General features: G+C 38.4%; 1 protein-coding gene across 48 annotated transcripts in view; it reads right to left on the bottom strand.

Moving 5' to 3' along the window:
- RIMS1 (regulating synaptic membrane exocytosis 1) overlaps positions 1 to 23089 on the bottom strand; it is a 298940-nt gene that overhangs the window by 153109 nt on the left and 122742 nt on the right. For 44 of the 48 annotated variants that reach the window (XR_006939005.1, XR_005858215.2, XR_005858214.2 and 41 more), the window contains exons 4-6: positions 9946 to 9993; positions 6303 to 6646; positions 3852 to 4720 (exon numbers count right to left, since the gene is read on the bottom strand). Coding sequence is in view for 44 of the 48 variants with exons in the window: in XM_040697606.2 (XP_040553540.1) it covers positions 3852 to 4720; positions 6303 to 6646; positions 9946 to 9993 (1261 nt within the window). In the remaining 4 variants the exon portion in view is untranslated. The remainder of the gene's footprint in view (positions 1 to 3851; positions 4721 to 6302; positions 6647 to 9945; positions 9994 to 23089) is intronic. The other 4 variants (XM_040697585.2, XM_040697584.2, XM_046939696.1 and 1 more) reach the window with 2 other exon arrangements.

Consider the following 23089-nt stretch of genomic DNA (forward strand, 5'->3'; position numbering starts at 1 on the left):
TCACCAGGGCAGAGTAGAGGAAGATCACCTCCCTTTACCTGCTGGCCACACACTTCTTCTAATGCACCCAGGATCCCATTGGCCTTCCTGGCCACAAGGGCACACTGCTGGTTCACGGCCAACCTGTTCTCCGCCAGGACCCACAATCCTTTACCTCCTCTCCAGCAGGTCATCCCCTAACCTGTACTGATGCATGAAGTTATTCCTCCCCAGGTGCAAGACTCTACACTTGCTCTCATTAAACCTCATCAGGTCCCTCCCTGCACAATTCTCCAATCTGTCCTGCTCTTGTTGAATGGTTAGCATAGCCTTCCAGTGCATTTGCCAACGAAAAACAGAAAAAAAAATGCTACATAACTTTAAGTCCTCCACCAAAGATATAAAATTGCATTGGATTGTCAAAGGCATTTATTTTCTGGAATATAAAGGTAATTTTGAAGAAACCTACATTAAATAATTACAAGTGATGTACTTGTAAAATTACACTTCTAGAGTTTTTTTTTTTTTATGGTCAGAAGACAGGCTAATGCATAGAATATTTTGTGGAGAATTAAACTACCTTGATAAAAACTGGGAAGTCTCCCACATCATATCGAACTCATCTCAAAAATGAAAACTAAAACTTCTAGTTAACATGCATCAGGAAATAAATCTCACAGCTGAGTTCCTAAATCATTTCATCTAATATTGTTTTTGTATAAGCTGAACAGATAACTTACAAACAACTACAAACTCTATTATAGATTTGACCAAATGGCTTGTACTGAAAAAGGAAAAAAAAAAAGGTCATAGAATCATGAAATCATAGAATGGCTTGAGTTGGAGGGGACCTCAAGGATCATCAGGTTCCAATCCCCTGCCAGCTGCTAGATTAGGTACTAGATCAGGATCACATTGCCCAGGGCCCCATCCAGCCTGGCCTTAAACACCTCCAGGGATGGGGCACTCACAATCTCTCTGGGCAGCCTGTTCCAGCACCTCACCACACACTCAGTTAAAAACTTCCCTGACATCTAAACTTTCCCTCCTTTAGTTTAAAAACCACTCCCCCTCGTCCTATCACTATCTACCCAGTAAAAGGTAGATTTCTCTCCTGTTTATAAACTCCTTTTAAATACTGGAAGGCCTTAATGAGGTCTTCCCACAGCTTTCTCTCATACAGGCTGAACAAACCCTTCATGGCTCTCCTCTGCACCCTCTCCAACAGCTCCACATCTTTCCTGTACTGGGGGTGCCCCAGACCTGGATGCAGTAGTCCAGATGTGACCTCATGAGGGCAGAGTAGACACAATCACCTCCATCACCCTGCTGGCCACTCCCCTCATGATGGAGCCCAGGATACCATCAGCCTTCCAGACTGCAAGCGCACACTGCTGGCTCACGTTAAGCTTTTCATTAACCAGGACCCCTATACCCCTATATCCTTCTCAGCAGGGCCAGTCTAATGAAGCTCTTCTCCCACTTTGTGTATGCGTACACACACACACATTATATATATATATATACATACAGATATATATATATAAACTTGCACTTTGTTGAACATCATTAGGTTCAGAAGGGCCCACCTTGAGTTTATCAAGCTCCCTATAGAAATGGTCAATTTGGCTATTGCCAAAAAAAAAAAAAAACACTACCAAAAGAACTGAACACAAAGCAATAGTTCTCTAATAGTTATCATACATAAGAGGCTAGAGGACTATAAAGCAGATTGTGTGGATTTATTGTGTAGTGGTTGAACAAAGTTCAGAATTTATTTCGAATAATTCTATCATTCTAACTCCATTTATACTATTTTGGCACCAGATTTCTGACAAAGTTGATGACTTAGATGAAAGGATGGAGTCCAGACCCTCCAGGGCTTATAAACTAAAGAGCTACAACGAAGGACCTGTGCAGTAACTCCCACACATTACCAGCAAAGCACTAATGGAATAGTGGATGAAATTCTGCTTTAATTATGCTGTTAAATCACAGGGGATGGGTTTCTGATCTCAGTTATAATAGTGGTATTTTTTCATCATTTTGTATCTTTTCTTTTAATAAGTACTGAGGTTTTTTTTTTTTTTAACTTTAAGATATTACAAGAATTCTAAAAGATTTTCTTAGTTAATAAGAATGTCCTGCCTTTCCATATGTCCTTACAAAATACTGCAGGTTATTTCAAGTACTGATGAAAATTTAATTCTAAAAATAATTGGATACTGTACTACCAAGTCTTGCTTTCTCATTTGTATTCACACTGCTTAGCTCTTCAGTACTACAGCCTCTTCAAAGGCTTTCACTTCTTTTCCAGTTATAACAAGCACAGGACAAAAAAAGCAAACAAAGAACATGACAACTTTACATCATGCCTAATAAATGTAAAGATATCCTTCTGGTATTAATGTATCACATAGACGTACACCCACACCCATACGTAGGGATCTCTAAAGGTCCTCAGTTCAAATCCCTTTGCTTAAAGTGGGGTCAAGTAGAGCAAACTAGAACAGGTTGCTCAAGGCCTTCTACATTTAGGCTCCATTTAGAGCAACTCCAAGGATTCAACCTCCACAACATTTTCAAATATCCTTCACATGCAAAAAGGGTTGTTGTTTTTTCTTTTCTTTTGCTTTCTTTAGGTTTTATTATTTCTGTTTTTCAATATGTAAGTGGATCAAGATTTCATGGGCTAGTTCACCACTTCTGCTCCTTAAAAACGAGCAGAAAAGCAATCTTCCTTATTTTGAATAGAAAAGGTTTTAATTATAGTTAAACAAACGGTTATTCAGATGGGGTGGAAAACAGATGTCTCCTTATATGCATACAGGGGATGTCAGGAGACTACAACATCAGATAAAGACAGACAGACAGATTAGCATATCTGAATCAAAGACATGCCAGGATATAAAAGGGAATGCAGATATGCCATTGGCATTTTGAGTATGAACACCTGCAGAAACCTTTCAAGTTACAAATACAGACAGTTAAAGAGCTACCAGCTACTACTTCCAAAGACATAGAAAGTATTCAGCTCCATATAATGTCACTTAAAGACAAGCTACTGTTATAAGCCAGACAGTAATCTATCACAGCCTTTCCTAGTGATCCTTATTTTATCTACTCATCATTCATGAATTTGATTAACTTCTTTAGCAAGAAGAAAGGCTTTGCTTAAAAGTATGCAGCGGACTACACCAAATCCTTACTGCTGAGTGTTACCAGCAACAGATAAAGTCAAACTGAAGTAACAGAACATAGGCATACTTGTAAACTTCAGATCAAAATCATCTAGACAACAGGTTAGGTAATTCTCTTTCCTGTATAAAACTCTGTGCTTTATAGTCTATCACTGTTAACAGTAAACTGAAAGATCTTTGATATTTAAAAAAAAAATGTCTTAATGTCTCATACCTTTAAAACTGAGGTATTAGAAAGGTTATGATACTTTACAATGCTCTTAGATTGTTACAGAACTCATTTTCAACTTCAACTGATTCAAAGAAAATTATTCTGCATACAGGCGAAAGGATAAAGGAACGACCAACTGTACAAATGTCACCAACAGAATAAACTAGAAGTCTCAAACTCCAACCATTCTTGTTTAAGATGGAAGAAAATTAGACCTCATCAGTTCATGCTACTTTGTAACAACCTTATCTAAAAATGCAAAAGGAAACATTGCAAACCAAAAGTAAACAGGTATAACAGACTTCTCAGCTGAAAAAAACCAACCAGGAAGGGGAGAAATAAAGGTGTATGTTCAAAAATGAGGCAAAAGAGAGTAAAATACAGCTGTTGGTTTTTGGTTTGTTCATTTTTTTTTCCCCAAAAAACATGGCCATGTGCATAATATAGATAAAGGTCCTTACCTTTTTCACTGACACTTTCACTTTCTATCTCCACATCTTCACAGCTAGTATATTCTGGTGTTGATGCCCCTTCTTCCTCTGAGCTACTAACTGACATCTGCCTTTTCTTTCCGCCTCTTTTTGCTCTATGAGGCTTTGGAGGGGATGGCCGCACTGATTCCGACTGGTCAGAGCTAAGGGAATCATTCCTTAGCATGGTCTCCATTTTCTCCCGCTTTGCTTTTCGCATGAGAATAGCAGAGCTAGGATCAAGGCGGCTCTGTTTTTTAAAGGTATCGTGGTTCTTGTATTCTACGTGTTCTATGGGAACTGGACTATGCCTGGGAGTTGGTGGACTATGATTAGTTAATTGTTTAGAAACAGAAATTCTTACATCACCTGTTCTGTCTATAGAGTACGACCTCTGAGTTTCCACAAGAGATTTTCTGTCCTGAGTTCCCTGTAATTGTGAGCGTTTTCCTAAGTTATTCTCAGGTACCTCCGCTTCCTCCATTTCTGTGTGTGGCAAAGCTACATCACTGTGTCTTCTCTCATGCCGTGCTTTAGAAACCTTGGCATGCATGCGCATTTGCTGTTCCTCAGGATGTGGTTTAACAGGATATCTTGCCAGATTGGGGTCACTCCTGTACCGAGTATGATACTCATCTTCCTTCTTTTGTTTTTCATCATCAGGCACTTTGCCTTCCTCAAGTTTTTCTGGCAAGTCGGGATAGTCCTGTGACTTCCCTTTTTCCAGTCTTCTATTTTCATGCCTTTCTTTACGTTCCCTATCATCTGCTGGTCCTTCTTTTTGAAGTGAGGTTTTTGGCACACGCTTTCGCTCACTCTTTACAACTTTGCCATTCTGGTCTGAAACCAACGTCTTCTTCCTACAATGAAAAAGGAATACAGTAATTTGAAAAATGTAATGCACAAAAAGAATACTTGCATAAAATACTGCAATATACATACAGCCATGTGTCATATTTTGATGAACCCACACCAAGACAAAGCCAATAGGATTGATTTTGTGGCACTGAGTCTCCCTTTCCTCTTTCCTTCCACACTGATACATTTTCAGATTACATATCACAGATTTTCCCACAGATGTACCCTATGGGACAGCCAGAGTAGGATATGATCCAAGTTAAGCTCGTCTCCTTTTTCCCTGTATCGCCTTCTTCCTGAGCTGTTGGCAATATGTTGGCTCATCACCAATGCTCTCCATTCAAAAGCACTGGACTTCCTTTGAAAGTCTCAGTAAGAAGTAGAGAACATTGCTGTTGCATTATTAATACAACCATCTCATTTTTGGATAGCAAAGCAGAAATAGAAAGCCTTTTGATGCATTAAAAGTGTCCTTCAACTGCATGGTGACTGCTCTGTGGCCCTTCTCAACTTAGGGGAAAAAAGAGTAAACAGAACCAGGGGAAGGCATCAGGTATTGGTTTCTATTATACCTATGCACAACCCCAACTGGAGTTTTGCTCCCGTTAAACTAGCACTGACATCGTCCACACAGTAGGCTTCTAGCCATCCTTCCTCATTCATTTCTCAGCTTGAAAAGCTATGAAAAAAAAGATCAATTTTTTTTTTATCCAAGAGAGAATCTACCACAGCAGAATCTTATTTTGTTGCCACAGGGCCCCTCATAATTTGCTTCATCATCTAGCAGTCAGCAGCCAAAAGAACAGCAAGTGATTCATCACATTATCCTCTCTTCATTTGACATTCTTCACCCAGTTCATTACAACCAGAGCAGATCAGGAATTTACTCATTTAGCCACTTAAAATATAGAACCAGAGAATCATTTGAGTTGCAAGGGACCTTTAAAGGCCATCTAGTCCTACTTCTCTGCAGCAAACAGGGACACCTACAGCTACATCAGGGCGCGCAGAGCACTGTCTAGCCTGACCTTGAATGGGATGGGGCATCCACCACCACTCTGGGCAACCCATTCAAGTGTCTCACTACCGTTATTGTAAAAGACACTTTCCTTAAACAATATCCAATCTAAATCTCCCGTCTCAGTTTGACACCATTTCCCCTTGTCCTACTACAACAGACCCCTGTTAAAGAGTCTATACCCTTTTTTCCTATAGCTCCTCCTTTATAATATATAATAGTTTCTCTTCTGGTTGGTCTCAGTTTTTCTGGCAACTTACTCTGACTTCAAGACGGCGCAATTACTGTTCTTCATGAAAGTTCAATATTTAATATTAAAAGTGTATGCCAAAATATCCTTAAAAAACACTTATTTACTTTCTCTCTTCCCCTCCATTTCTGTTGTTAAAAAAACCACACACTTCAGATGATGTATTTGCTTATGTACACTTAATCCTTCCCCGGTAAGTGAATCAATTTGTCCTTGCATGGCTCTAGATTTGCATACACAGGGCTTTTGGCTGGTCTGTAATGTTGTGGCACTAGTATCTATAACCGCAATGCTCTGCAAAAGCAGAAAGCCTTACCTCTCTCTTGGAGGCTCACTTCTAGACCTTGATGAAACTTGCTTTTGGTCCAGGCCCATAGCTGGCTGTGATACTTCAGCTCCTTTCCTCCGGTCAGACTGAACACTGGAAGGAGAGATCTCCTGTGATGAGGCAGCTGCTGTGCTTAAAGGAGTCTGCGATCTTGACCTCTCTTGAAGCCTGGCTTTCTTTTCTCTTGGTGCATCAGAGCTTGCACCAGTTGCTGTATCACTCAGTGTTCCATCCTGGCTGGGTGATGGCTGTGGTCCACTTCCAAAAAACCACGCTCCGGATTTTGTTAAGATTTCTTGTTGCTTTCGACATAAATTGCATACCCACATAACCTAGTTAAAGACAACAAGAAGAGTCAGTGCAGCTATCCCTCAGACCCAGGAGCACATGCTCACTCTGTCATGGTCAGCTACAGCCTCCCATTTCCTCTAAACTGATGAGGTTTGTGCTCATGCCAGTGCTCAAACATGCTTCTCCAAGCGCTACCTGCACTGGCCAGAGCCAAGCATCCTACAGGCACATGCTCTACAAGCTTCTCCAAAATATGCTGTCAATATATGCCAGTATAGCAACCCTCCTCAGCCCAGCCCTAGCTCCCTCGATTCAGAGTGGCCGTATGCTGGCTGTGGTGAGAGCCCACCAGGCTGGGCAAAGCCTGGAACTGAGTGGCAGAGCTCTGCCCAGCTGCTGGTCCAGCCACTGCTACAGAAAACTGACATGGCATTTCCCTTTAATTTTTCTTTGTACCACATAATATTATCCCTTAAATAAATTCAATATTTACTGCATGTACATTTAGCTACATCCACAACAGCTACTTACCAGAGATGTAAGGAAGGACCTATATAAAACCTACTAATACAGAACTAAATGCACTAACAATATCATATTTTGTACTACTTGAAAATGATCAAAAACCATCTCTCTGATTTACAGTGATAAACCATAAATAAACAAACAAATACCTGACAATAACAATTAAGCTGAGTTCATCAATGGTGCTGCACAGGATCTTCGCTTAAGTTTCAGATACACAGATAAATAGGAGCACATACAATACAGCTAGACTGTACATTTCAGGTCTACACACTGCAGAACACAGTCTTAAATGCAGAACTGAATCACCGGCAAAAAATAAAAGATTCTTGAGCAGAATGAAGTCTGGGAATATTTTTTTAATAAACGAGACAAAGACAAAAGGAGCTTTTGAGGTAAAAGAACAAAGACAAAATGCATGAAGAATATATGAGGTAGGAATTTTTTCAGATATAAAGATAGATGAAAGTAAAAGGTTGAAAACTAAAGAGGAAAATGAAAAAGAAAATTGAGTTCAATGTGGAAAGAAGTAAACGAATGAGAAAAGCTAAAGTAAGATGGTATGAAGCATAACAGAAGTTGCAATGAAAAAATACATTTAAATTATATTGTGTCAATGAGGGAATGACACAACTGTGGTAAAATGATACAACACTTACAATGGAAAGGAACAGAAAAAAAAATCGTTACAGGGAGGAAACTGCAACAGGACAAGGCTCTGGCAGCAAGCTCTTATTTCTTCAGCTTGGAAGGAAGCACATGCCTTCTATGGTAAAATTAAAATTTTAGACATTTAACACATATAAGATAACGGAGATTTATTTATAAAACACCCTAGAACAGACTATCTGTTTAGGTCTGAAGAATACAGTACAACTTCCAACACCATTTCTCTACTATTTGACCAAAATGCATTGAGAAGACTCAAACTTCTCCCTGTATCTGGACCGTTACAATTCTTCTACGTAGGAAGGATAGTAAAACACCAATTTAAAAACTTTAATTAATTAATAAAAAAAAGCTACAATTATTCCAGCAAAATAATATGTCAAAAATAGATAGATAACACTCAGTAGGACAAGAGGAATAGCAAATTCATCAAAATAAACACTGGCCCTTGAAGAGAAAATGCCCGATTCCAAAATGTTGCATCTAGAACACATTTCAAAACAGCAATTCTGGTTATCAAAATGTATTAGCAGAATAGATTTCAGTCCAATATTATTATTATTGGTATTCAAAATACCAGCAAGGCTAAAAGGAAAAAGAATTCACACACAGAAATGCCTTTATAGTCTCTGAAAAAACTGTTATCTCATTAGACAGCAAGTGTGTGCATGCACACACGTTTATGTGTAAAATTTATGTCGGTGCTATAAACTCAAGTCATCAATCAGAAATATGGCATGGCCTATTACTTCACTGTCTCAGAGGGAAAGTTGAAAAAGACTTAATAAAAATTTAACAAACTGAAGCTTGTTTAAAGGAATGGTTAGGAACACTAAAATAAAAATGAAATATTCTAATTGTCTTTCATGTGGATGTAAGTATGCACTAGCACATTAAAGAAGTAACAGACCTCATTTACAATTTAATGTATTTTATCATTTAAAATATGTATAAAAGCATGTAATAAATGTCAAAAAATCATTAATTTACATAATCTTTTACATAACTTTGATATTTTAGTTTTATGAGACTACTATAAAATCCAAACAAATAGGAACAGCCAATGCACAAATAGATACAAATAAACACAGAATACAAAAAGAAATACTAGACATAAGTACAAAAAAAAAAAGGATTTTCTTGTAGCTGTCTTTAAATACCGCAATTTAGACACAAAATACAACCAATCACCACAGATCACACACAGAATATCTGCTTTATACTCACAAGAAGCTACACTACCATCCCTCTTTAGGATTCTCTTCAGGACTTAACAAATGCTACATTTGCCTTGAGATATATTCGGACCAGAAAAGAAAAAATAAAAAAGCTTTTCTTTAAAAAAACCCACAAAAACAAAAAACCTGAGGTGGTATAACAGCCTCAGTGATAAAACTGCATACTGAAAACCATTTTTAGAAATAAAAACTGTATATTGAAAAACATTTTTAGAGAAGTATGTGGAGCAAGCAATTTAGCAGCATGCGGGAATTATATCCTGATTGAATATACTGGGATGTGATCCAAACTAATCTAAACGAAAGCAGGTCTGTGTAATAACTTATCTTAACAATCCACAGATGTTAGGCAACCAAACAAATGCTCTGATGAAGGATTACAGTTCTCTAATGTGGCTTCTGGGCCTCCATGCGATGCATCAGTAAAATGAAGGGTGTTAGAATATTTTCCTCTGGCCTGTCATGTCAAAAGTAGTTTGCTAACTCTTTTCTGGATGGCGAGCTCTAATGAAGTGCTATAGTAAATCAATCAAGACATGTATAGTTTTTTGATTTTTGTTATTGGGTTTGTGGCTGGTTTATAGCATCCTCCCATAAATCAACACATACCCGCACATGAAGCTATTTAAGTGAACCAAGAAAGGGGTGCTCCTCATCCAAAGAGTTCATATGCATGGCTCAGGAAAAGTGGTCATTTGCACTGCATAGCAAAGGGATCTAGGCTTTACTGCTACACAACAGAAACAACGTGGCACATACAGAACTCAGCAGAGGTGGGTCAATTCCCACACAGATTCATATCAAAAACTTAACAGGCTGCGTGAAAACATGCTAGAGGGATTCCATGCTTGCCTTCAAGTGGAATATGGGGTATTTCATTCACAGAAAAAAATATTCCTCAAACTTACTCTTACAGGTACTGGTGATCCACAATGAGTAGGAACAGTATTCCTGTACTAACACAACATGAAATTCCAACTTGAAAGAGCCCATAGCAAACAATATATACAACCATGCACACAGAGAAAAAGAGCATTTTCAATTATGAAAATAAGAACACTTCTTTATGATTAAATATTTTAAAACTGTATTTTAGAGTGAAGTAAAAGGGTTTTTTTTCCATATTCTAAATTGGATACTTCACTCCAAACATGCACTGGGAAGCTAAGATCATGTTAGAAGAGAAAGGAATTTTATACCAAATTTGTGTGCCTCTTGCCAGGCCAAATTCACACTGAAGTTGGAGCAAAATCCTTTACAAGGTTTTACTGCTAGTACAATCCTTCACCCCTCATGAGCTCAGAAATGGCAAACTCAGAAGTGCACAAACACCCATGCATCCTGCTTCATCTACATACAAGAAATTAGGTATGATTAAGTGCGTTAATATAGCAGGCCACAAGGCATTCCTTACTGAACCCTCATGCTATCAGAATTATTTCCCTTCTGAAAGATGTCTACACAATGTCTTTTCTGTTTATTGCTTTTGTTCATGTTTCTTTAGCCACCTTTTTCTACATACTTTTAGAAGACACTAGTTATTTCAAGCAGACCTAATTAGGCAGACCCTCTTCTCTGCTACAGACTCCATTAATCTTAGCAGAGCTGCACCACCATCCTTCACCATTCCTTTAAAGTCAGAGGGAAGGAATGCTATCAATTTTTGTCTCATGATACTTTCCATTCATACAATTGAGTTAAACTGCATAACACTTCATTTTTCCCAGGTTACAGAAAAGAAGCAGCAAACAAATCAGTAAGCAGCACTGCATTCATCTCTTACTACATCAAAATGAGTTACATAATAAAACAGTAGCTAAAGGGTTATAACTCCTACACTCCGTGCAAATATAAAGAAATGAAGCTGAAAATCTATTTCAATGCTTACCTTCAGAAGTCCAAACTTTAAATAAGCAAATAACTGCATCTTTCTAATGAACATGTGCTTGTGGAACCAAGCTTTCAATAAATACATTTTTCAACATTATATAGGCAGCTGATTACATCTAATGTCTCCCAGACACCAAAAGCAAAGGTCTTCTCACCACTCTTCTCCCACCCGCTTGCTCTTCTTTCTCCCTATCCCAGTTTGTCCTCTCCCTTCCTTGCTTTCATCTTCACAATACCACATAACCCATTGTATCTTCTCCTTCGACTGTCAGGTCAAAGTAACCAGCTGAACTTTGAAACGTAGTAGAAATTTATCTGTATTTTTTTAGTTTCGTTAATATTTTGTCACTGTGATCTTTCTTATGGAGGGATATGATGAGCAATTCAAATAATGTTGTCAAAAATTGAGGCAAACTGAGAAGGTGTTTCTCCAATGAGCTTACTGCCTCTTGGAAAACTACAGCTTAAAACACCTCAAATACCAGCACATCATGCTTACACAAACATTTCTGAGCACTGAAGCAAAATGACAAACAATCAGCACTTATACCTGAATCTTTAAAGCAAGGTGGCTGCATGCTAAGTGCCTCCTGGAGATGATCTCTGGAACACCCCAGCTCAAAAACCATCAAGAAAACTTAACTGATGAGAAAGAACTAGTGGGCAGAAGACCAACAGTAAGTCATAGAGCCTTCTGTCAGTTCACCAGCTCAGGAGCAGAACCAGACTATGTCTAATTTGTTAATGCAGAAGTAGCCTAGGAATCTAGGTCTTGCTTTTGCTGCAGCCTCTCCTCTGGAACAAGAATTCAGAAGGACAATTAATTCTGTTTCTTGCCTCTCCAAGCAGGGAGGGGACCGCTTTGCTCACACTGATGCTCATCAGACATAAGGGGCTCAGTCATTTCAGGACTGTGATACATCACCATTTTAGCACTCCCTGTTCTTCCACTCTGCACAGAGCAGACTTTCTTCATGATTTAGGATTTCTGCTAGATAATTTTATCCCAACTTTCCAAGAAAATGGGGCAGCTTGTGCCAACAGCTGATTGGTTTCTTCCCCCTTTTCTCCTCACACTCTCCAACAATATTTTACTGCAGTGGACAAATGCAATTAAATTTTGCATAGGCACAGAAGTTTTCATGAGATTACATTCTTATAAATTTCAAGGAAACAAAAAGGCAACTTTGTAAATGCCCTATAAGCATCCCAGTGCAATCTTTTACCAGCATCACAGAACACACATAGCAATTGCACTTCAAGATATGCCTGAAGGAAAAGAGGACCCACTGTCAATGGGACTACTTGTCATCTTAAAATCTGCACTGCCACTCAGATATTTGACTGACAGCATCCACAAGGTATGTTTAAAAGCCCACCTCAACAGATTTTCCCACATATACCAGAGGTAGCATTTCACATACTTTTTCTGCTCACATTTCATAGTTAACTGAAAAGTTAACTTTACAAATCAACCCTCGTGTACAACTGAGGATGACAGGAAGACTTCTGTGTTTACATGGAAATGTCTAAAGGCATGACAGTTATTTATGTTTTCATTCTTGTCAATGGATATCTAGTCAATACAGCCAACAGGATCCAATGAGAACATACTAACTCTCAAGCAGACACAATGAAATAAAATGAAACATCATGCTTAACGTAGGTTTGCACCACTAGAGATAAGTCAGCACATCCCAACTGGCTGCCACAGACCAATTCAGAGGGCAGAAGCCTGCCACAACTGTTACAGCACATCTACCAGCCACATACACGTGTCGTGTACCATGGGCTATTAAATAGCATCAAATGTGTGCTTTTAGGTAACTGAACCCTGTACGAATCTCAAAAATCATAATCCTGCCATCCTAAGTTTCTAAATCTACTATTATAAACTGTTCATTAAAAAAAAAAAAAACAGAAAGCATACAGTGGAGCAAGAAGTCCAGTTAATAAAAGTTGTTTTTATGTTAATTTTGTTGATACATCTGCTAACAACAGCATTACCAGTCATCTTAAGATAAAATTAAAATAAAAAACAATTAACTTTCTACACATGCATTGCTGCCAAAAGCTCTCAGATACAGCTGCCAATCTTGCAGAAAGCTCCTGACAACTTCTACACAGATTAAACATTTCTGGAATAATCCTGCAGTAAACTGAGTGCTGGAAGTGATAAATTTAGGCAATTATAAAGTTACCATATGAAATATCTCTAAAATAGAACATATCCAGGACCCAGTCAGTATCACAACGTACTTCTCTGAGAATGCCTTTGGAGTTCAAGTGAGGAAGAAACCACGTTTGCTAGTGGAGAAGACAGTTTTGTTTAAAAATCCGCACCAGTACATTTTCAATAGCTTGAGATCCTCTCTACCTGCAAATAAATCTGTTAAAAATGTGATTGTACAGCAAGACTAGATCTTGGACAAATCTGTGAAACCTTGGATATGAACTTCCTTGCAACAATAGTTTTGAGTTTGGTAGAACAGGTTTTAGTTTTAACTGAAATGATCAAAAATGTACAAAACTTAGAATCTGACATAATAGGCTACTGCATCAGAAGAGAATGGAGGAATGAAGGAAAGTATGACTCATCCTAACTCAAATCAAAGAGGTTCAGGAAGTTTTAATCATTTGCACTGTCTTCATCTGGTCTTAAGAATTTCATTTTTGGAAACAAAGAAGAACCCTCAAAAAGTTACTGTTTGACTGTATAACCATTAATCATCTACAGGTCACAATAAGGCTTACACCACTTTCCTTCTGAAAAATCAACAACCATCTCAATGGTTGATTTCACCACAGCTCCTGTAGAGGAGAAAAGCTGATCAGTTTTTGAATATTGGAGTGCTCACTCCTCCTTTATTTGTCCATACTATCTAGTTCCACTTTGGTACTTCTACTTCCTCGGTAACTGAAGAATTCTAAGTACCAACAACGATCATAGCTTCAGAAAGCTCTAAGCTTTATGATTTCCTCATAAATGAATAAATCTCTCTATTAAATTTACTTCTCTTGCCTGAATTAACATCAATTTCTTAATTTATTTCTGATAATGCAGTAGATGTAAATTGCTAGTCACGCTTTCTAGCAACCTCCCCTTATATATCATTAGAATACACTAGAAGTAATGATCTCATCAATTATTTTCTGCATTTTCCTAACCTTCCTAAAAAAAAGTTTTGCCTAATTACTTGAACATTTGGCTGTCTTGATGAGCCACAAAAGCATCAACCGTACTCTTATTCACTTCATGGTTTCCATAGTTACAGATATACATGGAACATAGAAAAAAAAAAGTAAAAATTACAGAATTCCAACAAAATAAGGTAAATGGCATGAAACAGCTTACAGCTAGGACTGGTATCAAATTTTAGTTGTCAATCAAAAGGCTCAAAAAAACTAACCAGAAGCTTTTCACACCATATATTCACTTTCATTTTTACGAACCTTAGTAAAAATATACAAATGAACAAAGCCAGATTGTCATTAATAGAGCTTGAGCACGTATATATTTTCTGCAGAAAGTTGCACAATATTATTTATCCTTCTGATTCTCTAGTACACAAACTTTTATAAAAATATTCCTTTACACAAACTGTATCAGAAAGAGAGGCAAGAGAGAATTTTTGTATAGAATGGAATATACTTTATGACAAAATAATTTGGAAGTGTGTAGAAGTAAAGAAATTTTTAAAAAAGACAAAATGGAAACACAGGTAAACTGCAGAGTAGTGTTCCTGAAGTCAATAAAGCTCTTGGGAAGGAACTCTGGAAGACTCTGGAAGGAACTTGAAAGTGAGTCAACTGATTGAAGTCATAGGTGACTTGATGGGCGTAAACTCAATCTTCATTTTATATTATGTTTAAGTTTCTTTGAACTTGAGAATATTATTGACTCTATTCTTGAAAACATTCAAAACCCAACGCTACACAGCCCTGGCAACCTCATCTACTGTTCTCTGAGAAAGACTTTGGACTAGACGAATCATAGAATTGCTAAGGTAGGAAAAGACCCACAGGATCATCCAGTCCAACCATCCGCCCTTCACCAATGGTTCTCGCTAAACCATGTCCCTCAACACAACATCCAAACGTTCCTCGAACACCATCAGAGTCGATAACTCCACCACCTCTCTGGGCAGCCCATTCCAGTGCCTGACCACCCTTTCAGACAAGTAGTATTTCCTAACGTCCAGCCTTGAAGCCATTCCCTCTAGTCCTATCACTAGTCCCACGAGAGAAGAGACTGACCCCCAGCTCACTACAACCTCCCTTCAGGTAGTTATAGAGAGCAATAAGGCCTCCCCTGAGCCTCCTCTTCTCTAGACTGAACAATCCCAGCTCTTTCAGCTGCTCCTCATAAGGTCTGTGCTCCAGACTCCTCACCAGCTTTGTTGCCCTCCTCTGGACATGCTCCAGGGCCTCGATGTCTTTCTTACAGTGAGGGGCCCCAAACTGGACACAGTACTCAAGGTGCGGCCTCACCAGTGCTGAGTACAGGGGGACAATTACTTCCCTGTTCCTGCTGGCCACACTACTTCTGATACAAGCCAGGATGCCATTGGCCTTCTTGGCCACCTGGGCACACTGCTGGCTCATGTTCAGTCTAGCGCCAATCAACACCCCCAGGCCCATTTCCTCTACACAGTCTTCCAGCCACTCTGCCCCAAGCCTGTAGCACTGCCTGGGGTTATTGTGGCCAAAGTGCAGGACCTGGCATTTGGTCTTGTTGAATCCCATCCCACTGGCTTCAGCCCAGCTATCCAACCTATCCAGATCCCTCTGTAGGGCCTCGCTACCCTCAGGCAGATCAACACTTCCAGCCAGGTTGGTGTCATCTGCAAACTTACTGAGGGTGCACTCAATGCCCTTATCCAGGTCATCAATAAAGATATTAAACAGGACATCAATAAAGAACTCCAGAGTGCCCTTCCAAGACCAACAATTTTGTGATTCTGCGTGAAGTAAAGCACTTAGAAGTGTAAATATTGTCATGCTGTGGTTCTGCAACTACATTAACTATTACTATGCTTGCAGTACTTCACTACTAGAATGTCTTTTGCCTCACAGCATACGTAGGTTTCTGCCTAAAAGCAAACAGTGCATAAAATCTGAAAAGTACTGAGCTGGAAAAGTACTGTAATTGGACCAGGGTCAATGCAAAGCCAACTGAAGTGAATAAGCTAACTTTTTTTTTCCACGTGACGGTCTAAAAACACAGACATAGGACAGTCCATAAACATAGTTACTTTCCTCAGCTATCCAAGAGCTTAATACTACCACAACCAAACGCTGGTGGAATGACTGAGTACTTGAAAGCTTTCAGCATGAGTTAGTAAGAACCAATTTGTCTTACATTTATCTCATACAAATGCATCTCTAGAGATTTCAAAGGTGATGTTTCTTGATTCTGTGTTGAAGGTCTTAACAGTTGGAAGTGCTCCCTCTAGATTCAAGAGTCTCAGTTTAAAACCTGCATTAGAGGTTCCCAATCTGTGAAATGCAAGTCACTATCGAGTTATTCAGAAGAATATATTGGCCTTGACAGGCACTGCAAGCTGCTATGGGATGACTAGGAGATCTGTTCCGAGCAACTCAGTCTGCAGGGACAATTCAAGGTAAAGATTGGACACAGATGAGCAAAATTTAGAGACTGCTTGGTTCCACAGGAGGAGACAGTGGGGCTGAGAGTAACAGCTACACGCACACACACACACAATGTAGAAATCAAGGAGCTATGAGGGAAAGTAGGATTATTACTGGCTGTGAAAATAGGGATGAAAGGGAATAGGGGACAGCTGGCAATCCAAGAGTATTCCCAGTGGGAATATCTCATGAGCTAGATAGACAAGCAGAGTGACAATCACATTAGGATAAAGATTTTTACAGATGACAGTAACTACCTGCCTAGGGAACATAAGGCAGCTCGTGCAGTGCATACAGATCTGTCAGTTCAAACAAATACCCAAAAGCATTCTGGTTGAGAGGAGAAACAGCAAATTTTTGACATACTGCAGGATAATCCCACTTTAATGATCTCTGCTGTGTCACTTGACAGAGGCTTTCTGTAACCACTTTGACTGCCTACCTACATGCAGCCTGGCAAACAATCAAGGTGAATGACTACCAGCTTTACTTACCAAGAATTTCCCCTCTGCTCCCCACCAAATCCTACACTAGGGAACTCTGGCTGATGACTTTTGCTTAGAGTTCCCACATCTCCAGTTCCAAAAGAAGCTTAGAGTAAAAGTCATCAGAGCCTTACAATCAGGATGTGAAACCAGGCCTCTAACACGCATGTAATTCAGTGACAGAGAAGGTGGCAACAAGGTAAGCTTTCTCCTGCACCAGCAGCCAGTGGCCTTACCACCCTTTTTGTAAGACAGAAAGGAAAGAAAGATGTGAAATTATTCCTGACTGATCTGTTACAGACATGTTTGATATCACACAAAATACTAAATGCACCCCAGACCTGGAAACGAAAGCTTAATTAAACACAGTTAAGGCAAACAACTATCAGCTTGATCCTTCATGCTTTAACATTTTTAAGCAAGTATACTTTTAGTGAAAGAGTAAAATTCAGATTAAATAGTCGTACTGTATTTTCACATTATTCATATTCAGTTTTGAAATAAAAAAAATCATCATGGTGGAAATATAGCTACATAGAACTTGGGGGATGTTAAGCATGGTACCTACCTATTGGCAAGCATTTTGCAACAGTTAGTACTGACCAGTAAGGATTTCGACACAGCACAAAGTAGGCTTATGTCCTACACAATAAACATATTCATGATTCACAATCTATCCCAGACTCACATTTAAGTTTGTAGCATTTTTCATAGAATTAAAAATACTTTAGATTTATATTTATGCCGGTAAACGCATCAAATGCTTGTAGTACAGAAGGCATATCTTTCCCAATTTATTATCAACAAAGTTTCTCCTAAACAAACATAGCCTTTTTTGTGCAACATTCTGCCTTACAAAGATCAACAACCTGGCCTCTACTTCCGAAATAGCTGTCAGACTAAACGGAGAAACCACAACATACCATATGAGTTGGCTCAACATGTTATTTTATGGCCCTACCATAAAAATGACAAAGTATTGGGTTGGGGGTTTTTACATTTCATCTTTGTTGGTCCTACCTTCTGGGATGTCCATGGTCCTTTCTTTTAATTCTCCCACCTCTTGCTCCAGGTGCAGAGTCTGAGGCTAAGTTGGTTAAGTCTGTGCTATCTGTGCTACCAAGCTCGAGCACAAAGGAATCTCAGTAAATCTGGGATGGAAGATTTGAGGAAGGGGAAGAGAGAATATCAGTGTTCTACAACAAATTTGAGTTGATATCTAAGTTGTTGTTTTTTTTTAATTGGGAAAAGCAATTTTTTTTTTTTTTTTTTTTTTTTTGCAAGGAAAGCTAGATTTTCAGGGTAGTAAAGACTACAGAGTGACCGAGAAAGGGATAAACAACTGTGACTTTGAATATGGAAGATTAAGAAAGACACGGTTAAGGAAAATGGGTCAGGAAAATGCAATAGGAGATTCGTGCCAGCGTAAGAATTTCAAACATTTTTAAACAAATCTAAACAATGCACTGTTACAGCCAATTTACAGGCTATCACTGGTATCATTTTCAAAAGGTTATCATCCTGAATTTGCAGTACTATGGGAAGATTACACAGGGAAAGAGGAGAGTTTCAGTAAGGTAAGATGACGTAAAACAGTGCAGAGCATTACAGTAATGATATTTCATTATTTGATGTAGCTGATGTTACAAAAACAGGTTCAAAAACTGAGATCAGAACTTTGCTAGATGATCATTGAATCATTCTGATCTTCTGCACTTACCTGTATATTCAGATATACAATGAGGCTTTGTATTTCCTAAACAAATAGAAGACATATAGTGTAGTGATGACTTAAGGGTATGCGGGGAGAAGCAACAGTTAATTATATCCTGCCCCTTTAGCATCAGAAATAGAGGGATGCATACTGCATGATGATACAAATATAGGGACCACGAGTCCTTAGTCCACATTTACGTATCTGTGAAAACTTTGTGCTCATATATACAGTTCAAACATAACTTTATGTTCAACAGAATTAAAACAGTCTTTTCAGCTGGGTAACTAATTTGTGTGTCCCAGGTTTCTGTGCAGAAATTTAATGCCCGGTTAGATCCCCAGTAAGTGTAAGCTCCTGATGCACCTGCACTTTACTTATATAAGGGAAAGAGAACCATTCAGGCAGCCAAAGAAAGAATTTCTTTAGTCCATGCTTTACAGATGGAAGCCTTTCCATAGCAACAGCTTCCAGAGTTGGTGGTGTCCATCTACTATTGCTTAAGGTTGGATCACCTTTCCTGCATATAGATGTTAACTGTACTTCATGTGTTCAGTACTCAGCTGTATTTGATGTAGGTGAACACTAAACACAACCACAAGGTGCAAGGTTTATAGGAAGCAGGAATATTTCTGATCACATGATAAATCTGAAAAGAAAATAACTTTCATATATACCAGACTTTTACTGGATCCAAAAGGCTTGACCATTTACTGAACTGAGAAGATGGTTTTGACCAATCTATCATATGTCTCTGTGAATACTACCATTCCATTCAGTTCTGATTCAACCCAATCACGGTCTCAGGAATCCACCTTTGAACTTTTATTTATTCACATTATGTAAGATAGCCAGCAGAGTCATGCCAGCCAAATGCATCAACTTTAGTTATTTAAATCCAAAACAGGTGTAATAGATAAATCAATTTAATTTTCATCCAGTTATACCTTTTATGTAGTTTGTTCTAAAAGATTTTATTCCAGTAAATTTGTTGTTTCTAGAATGTGTCTTTAATAATTCACTTGTATTTCTTTGTTATTATTATTATTTAACTAACTCTACTCTAAATTTCTTAATCAGGTCAGTAGGGTATACATTCATGAGGTCAACACTGTTCTAATCTAGTTGTCTCCGTAACTTTTACAAGATTATATTAAAATCAGTTTATTCTAACTGGTTTACTGGAGACTAGACTATACTGGTCCTGTACTCTTTAATAGCTTTCACTTCACCATTTCAGCTCTTTATGGTTGCCAGTCAAAAGGATAACGCATAAGAAAGGAAGACTTGTGGGATGAGTTGGCTTAGAATGAAAGTCCAAGAAGGCAGGAGCAAATAAGTGAAAAGAACCAAAGGGTGAAGAAAAAAATTACAGATGCAACAACAAAAAGAAGAAAGAAATCCAGAGAGAGGTGATAGGGAGAAAATAGGGCAAATATGAGGAATTAACAACAGTACTGGAGAAGCAACAAAATGGGGTTTGTCTTGCCACATATCAAGGGTTATTTCATTTGGAATAGAGATAATGCACGGGTATATAAAACTTATTTCAGAAGAAACTCCTTCCTTTCCTCAGACCTACACTGGGATTTTGTTTGATCTTCAAGAGTTTAACACTCCAGTTTTTTTCAGATATATTTCTTTTTGGCTCTAACAGTCAGAAAGAAAGATATTTTGGGACTTAGGGTTCTTTCTCTCTTAAGAAAAATGCTCTTATGCAAACTTTATTATTTATTCAGACAAAAACCAGACTAAGACACTAACAAAACCATACAGACACGCGCACTATGACAAATCACATAACAAATGAGCTACCTAGGACACAGCTCACAGCTGAAAACAGTGGCAGATTGTATGATAAACTAAAGCTCTAAACAGAAACAAAGCACATCCGCTAGCTTTTATAATAACCACAAGGCATTACTATTCTCTCTTTGTAAAATCTTCAGGTTTGGTTGTTGGTGGGGTTTTTTCCCCTCTTTCTGTCCTTTCTCCTGTCCTGCCTCTTTTAGGGAAGTAAAAACTGTTCTGTTTTTAAACACTAGAAAAACCTCTTTTCATCCCTGAAAACATAGATGGTAAGGGTATTACTAGCCTTGTAAGCTTTTGCTGCTAGCAGAAAGTAACTCAGCTGAAAGAATTCAGTGAGGACCTTAAAATCAAACTGACAACTCAAGCCAAGAGTTTTTCTTTATGATTACAATGACTGTTTTTCAAAGCAAATCAAAACAGAAATTACTTTTTATTTCAGTTTCTATTTCTGCATGTATTTACTTATCCTCCAGAAGAAATACTACCTTATTTGGAATTTAATCAGTTTGCTTGGAAAAGCCGCTGAGGCCACGCCACGCCACCTGGCCTGCAAGCAGAAGAAAGTTTTCTTTTTGAAACGTTTCAAGCTTTTGCTATACTTAGTCATCCCAAATAGTTTACAAAACAGAAGACTTCAAGTTGCTGTATACTAAACTAATACTGAATATCATTCTCTTTAATTGTTTGATGCACAGGTATTGTAAATTCACTGTACTTCTTAATGCAATACTGTGCAATAATTCAACTAGAAAAGGCAATTACTAGGCAGCTAAGGTTAGTCATTCAGAGAGCCCTCAGACAAATAAGGAAAAAGAAGGTTACAGTACATATCTTTCAGTTATTCAATAAGATAAACTGCTGAGAAACAGTAATTACATATACTTAGCAAGTTATATACAATAAATTAAAACCAAGAACAGAGGCAAGATGATCTATCAACTCATAAACATCACAGCATCTACATTTATAACACAGACAAAGACAAAGAAAAAAAGTGGACTAAGTGACCTATGAACAGCTTTAAGCTAAAACACTAAGACGCAAGTTGCTGTCAAACAAATTGAACACTGCACCAAGTGAAAGGACAGACAGTACAGGGTGGGATACAGGTTTTGAGAAAACAGCGAAAACATTCAGATTACAAGCAATATAAGTTGTACATCAGGAAGTTATTCTTGCCATAATTTAGCATTCCCCAAACAATTGCTTTTGGAAGCAGTTGTTAAAGCAGGTAAATCTCCATATCTGATCCTCCTGGGACTAAAACGGAAAGACAGTAGTTTTATGTTGGTTTTAATTTATCATTTAACTACTTTTCGTCCACTCGGTAGCTACAAAGTGGCTTTTGTGTCATTCTCATTTACGAAACAAGGTATAACATGGTAGTGTGGTTCTAAGGGCAGTGTAAGTACCAAATACAGAAGTCTGTAGCAATACTGACTCTAAACTTACAGTAACGTAGTTTAGAAATTTGCAGGCGACAATAAGAAGTTGAGAGTAAAATGAAAAATGAAAGCAAGTTAATAGAGATGTTGACAAACTCTGAGTATAAAAGATTAAAGGATCACCACCCTTGAGAAAGGGGGAATTGAAAAAAAAAAAAAAAAAGGAAAAAGGAAAACTTTTTGAAGAACAGTTCTAAAAATATATAAGCTGTTACTTCATGCATTAAATTAAACTATTAAATCCAGCAAATTCACCGAAGAAAGCAGTGGCTATAGATATTTATGGTCAAAGAAAAAAAACTAATTAAGTAGCATGTGGTTAGTTGATACCCTGTGTACAGTCAACAAAGTACTGCTGGAAAGAGTATTGTAGTGAGATAGCAAAGGAACAGAGAAGGAATGGTCACCAGTATTCAAAGATTCAGGCTTGTAATGACAAGCTCCACAAAGGAGGGATCTACAGAAAGAGATCCTTCCCCAGTGGCGGCCAGCCCTTAAATGGGGTCTAGGAGAGGTAGGGCCAGGTTCCACCCCTTCCAGTCACACAGGTGAATTGCCTTCACCTGTGCTCCCAGGGCTGACCCAGTTCTTGCCTCAGGTAATAGATCAGTGGTTCAGGCTGTGACTCAACAGTTCCCATACACCTTGACACTCAGTGACAAAAAGAAATGGGTAAGAAAGAGAGAAGATAGAACAATCTAGCTACCTAGATAGATAAAACAATTCAATTGCCTATACACTGGCATTTGGTTCTACCTGCAATGCCTTGCTGTTTCAAAATAAGGGTATGGAGCCATCAGATATGACACCAGAGTTGTCCAAGATTCACCTACACCCTGGGGAGCTGCTGGAGTGCAGCTCAGCAGTATCCAAATGAGAGTAGATGCCAATTCTGAAAAGCAGAGACCCCAGCTGATACAGTTCAGACAGCCAGGGAAAGATTCAGAGCAGATTCGGTCCCAGTCAAAGCACTCAATGTCTTTGAGGCAGAATGACTGGATTTACTGCAGTTAGTATAACGAAAGTGTAAACACAGCTCAAATGTAATGCAGAA

Source organism: Gallus gallus, chromosome 3 (genome assembly GCF_016699485.2).
Source record: "Gallus gallus isolate bGalGal1 chromosome 3, bGalGal1.mat.broiler.GRCg7b, whole genome shotgun sequence".
NCBI classification, from domain to species: domain Eukaryota; kingdom Metazoa; phylum Chordata; class Aves; order Galliformes; family Phasianidae; genus Gallus; species Gallus gallus.